Here is a 2,021-nt window from a genome sequence, read left to right as displayed (position 1 = left end):
ACAGAAAGGAGTTACTTTGAATGTGAAACTTGATGTTTTAAGGAGGTTTGATGACAGAAAGAAACTTAGCTCTATTGACAAAACTTTAAGACTTTCTACCCTTAGCGTTGGAACAATATGTGATATCAAGGCAAGGGCTAAAGTTGTTACGCCTCTAAGTGCTCGTACATTGTATTTTCATAGAATTGAAGTTATGCTTAATAGGGAAAGACTCCTGAGTGTGTGGATTGAGGACAAGAACCAACGTAATGGGCCTATAAAAAAGATGGTCATACAAGCTAAGGCAGAAAGTTTGTGTGATGATTTGGTGACTGAACAAAGTGGTAGTAGTAGGTCTGAAGAAAACCCTTCCTGACTAGTAAAGGGTGGTTTGATAAGTTCAGGAAATGTTTTAACTTGCGCAACCTTAAAATTAAGTGGTGAGGCTGGCAGTGCTGATGTAGAAGTTACATGAAGATAACGTAGTGAACTCAAGAAAATTATTGATGAAGGGGGTTACAGTCCAGAACAAGTCTTCAATGTGAACGAAATGGGGCTGTTCTGAAAACGCATGCCAGATAGAACGTTTATTTTTAGGGAAGAGAAACCTGCATCAGGGTTCAAGGCTCCAAAAGGACTGGTTCATCAATTTTTTCTTCCTGCTGTTGAAAAGTACTGTACCAAACGGAATATTGCAACAAAGTGTTGGTCATCTTAGACAATGCACCAAGCCACCCAGTAAACTTGAATGATCTTTCTGATAATGTAAGAGTTGAGTACATCCCCAAGAACACAACTGCGTTGCTACAGCCAATGGATCAAAGTGTTATCCCCATTTTCAAGAGATATTACTTATGGAGAACTCTGAAACAACTGATTAAAGGATCAGCCTACAGTTAATGATTTCTGGATGAAATATAACACAATGGATACAATAGACAACATCACCAAGTCGTTGGAAGAAGTGAAGGAGTCAACTATGAATGGTGTGTGGAAAAATATATGGCCAGAGTGTGCCAACGATTTTACAGGGTTCCCCGAAGCAGAAAGTGCTGGGGAAGTTCACCAAGACATTATGGTACTTTGAAGACAGGCTGTTTTTAAAGATATCGTCGAAGATGATGTGACTGAGTTATTAAAGACCCATGGAAAAGATATGTCGAATGAGGATCTGATAATGTTGGAACAAGAGCGAGCTGCAGAAGAGGAGGACGTTATTGAAACACCACCCACAGAGCTTCAGTTGACTACCAACCACTTATCCCAATACTTTGACTTCGTAGAAGTGGTGCAAATCCATAGTGCTAATGATGCCAGCCGTAAACGCAACATACGGTTTCACGGCACTCCCCCCTCCTCTTCCACACGTCACTAAAATCGTAATGGGCAGACAGTAATCGAACTATTGTATCTAGATTTTGGCTTTTAAGACTTCTTCTGTTTCGAGACATCAAGATTGTCCCACTGCGGGCCTCTTTCCAGACATCTTGAATAAGGGTAATAAACCGAAGAGACTTGAAAAACGATGCAAAGAACAAATGCGTGAACGTGTGACGTTCGTAACAAAAGTATTTGCTGGTATGAACAAAGTGCGCCACCTACGCTTGGAAATGTGCTCTGCATTTCTAAAAAAAAATACTATTTTTGGCGAAATTGGTTATTATTATTATTATTTTTGCATTTTGTATCCAAATTATTTTTATATCTACCCCAAAATTCCGTAAGGGCGAATGTACGGTCCGTACCCCGAATTTATTGGTCACGCTTTATAATTTCCGTATGGGCAAAATTCCATAACCCGATCGCCCATTAAGCGAGGGCAGAGTGTATGTACCAAATTGCTTATGGGTGTATGACTTTGTTAGTTACATGTAGGGCAGTGGTGGGATTCAAATATTTTAACAACAGGTTCTCTCACACGCAGAATGTAAAAATACTAGATATTAAAAAAAAGGGGGGGCCAGAAAGCCCCCCCCCCCCATCACTGAGAAAATAAAAATAGCTCGTCACAGATAGTGTTAAAGATTCTTTAGAAACTTTCA

General features: G+C 39.8%; 1 protein-coding gene across 1 annotated transcript in view; it reads left to right on the top strand.

Annotated features, from left to right (window-relative positions):
* Nucleotides 1-904: 904 nt before the first annotated feature.
* LOC111087981 (solute carrier family 35 member G1-like) overlaps nucleotides 905-2,021 on the top strand; it is a 4,051-nt gene continuing 2,934 nt past the window's right edge. The window contains exon 1 of the mRNA XM_022396592.1: nucleotides 905-1,057. Within this exon, the coding sequence (XP_022252300.1) occupies nucleotides 905-1,057 (153 nt within the window). The remainder of the gene's footprint in view (nucleotides 1,058-2,021) is intronic.

The sequence above is a fragment of the Limulus polyphemus genome, unplaced genomic scaffold (genome assembly GCF_000517525.1).
Source record: "Limulus polyphemus unplaced genomic scaffold, Limulus_polyphemus-2.1.2 Scaffold2938, whole genome shotgun sequence".
NCBI classification, from domain to species: domain Eukaryota; kingdom Metazoa; phylum Arthropoda; class Merostomata; order Xiphosura; family Limulidae; genus Limulus; species Limulus polyphemus.
Note: the sequence above shows the minus strand (reverse complement) of the source record. Positions and strands in the feature narration are given on the sequence as shown.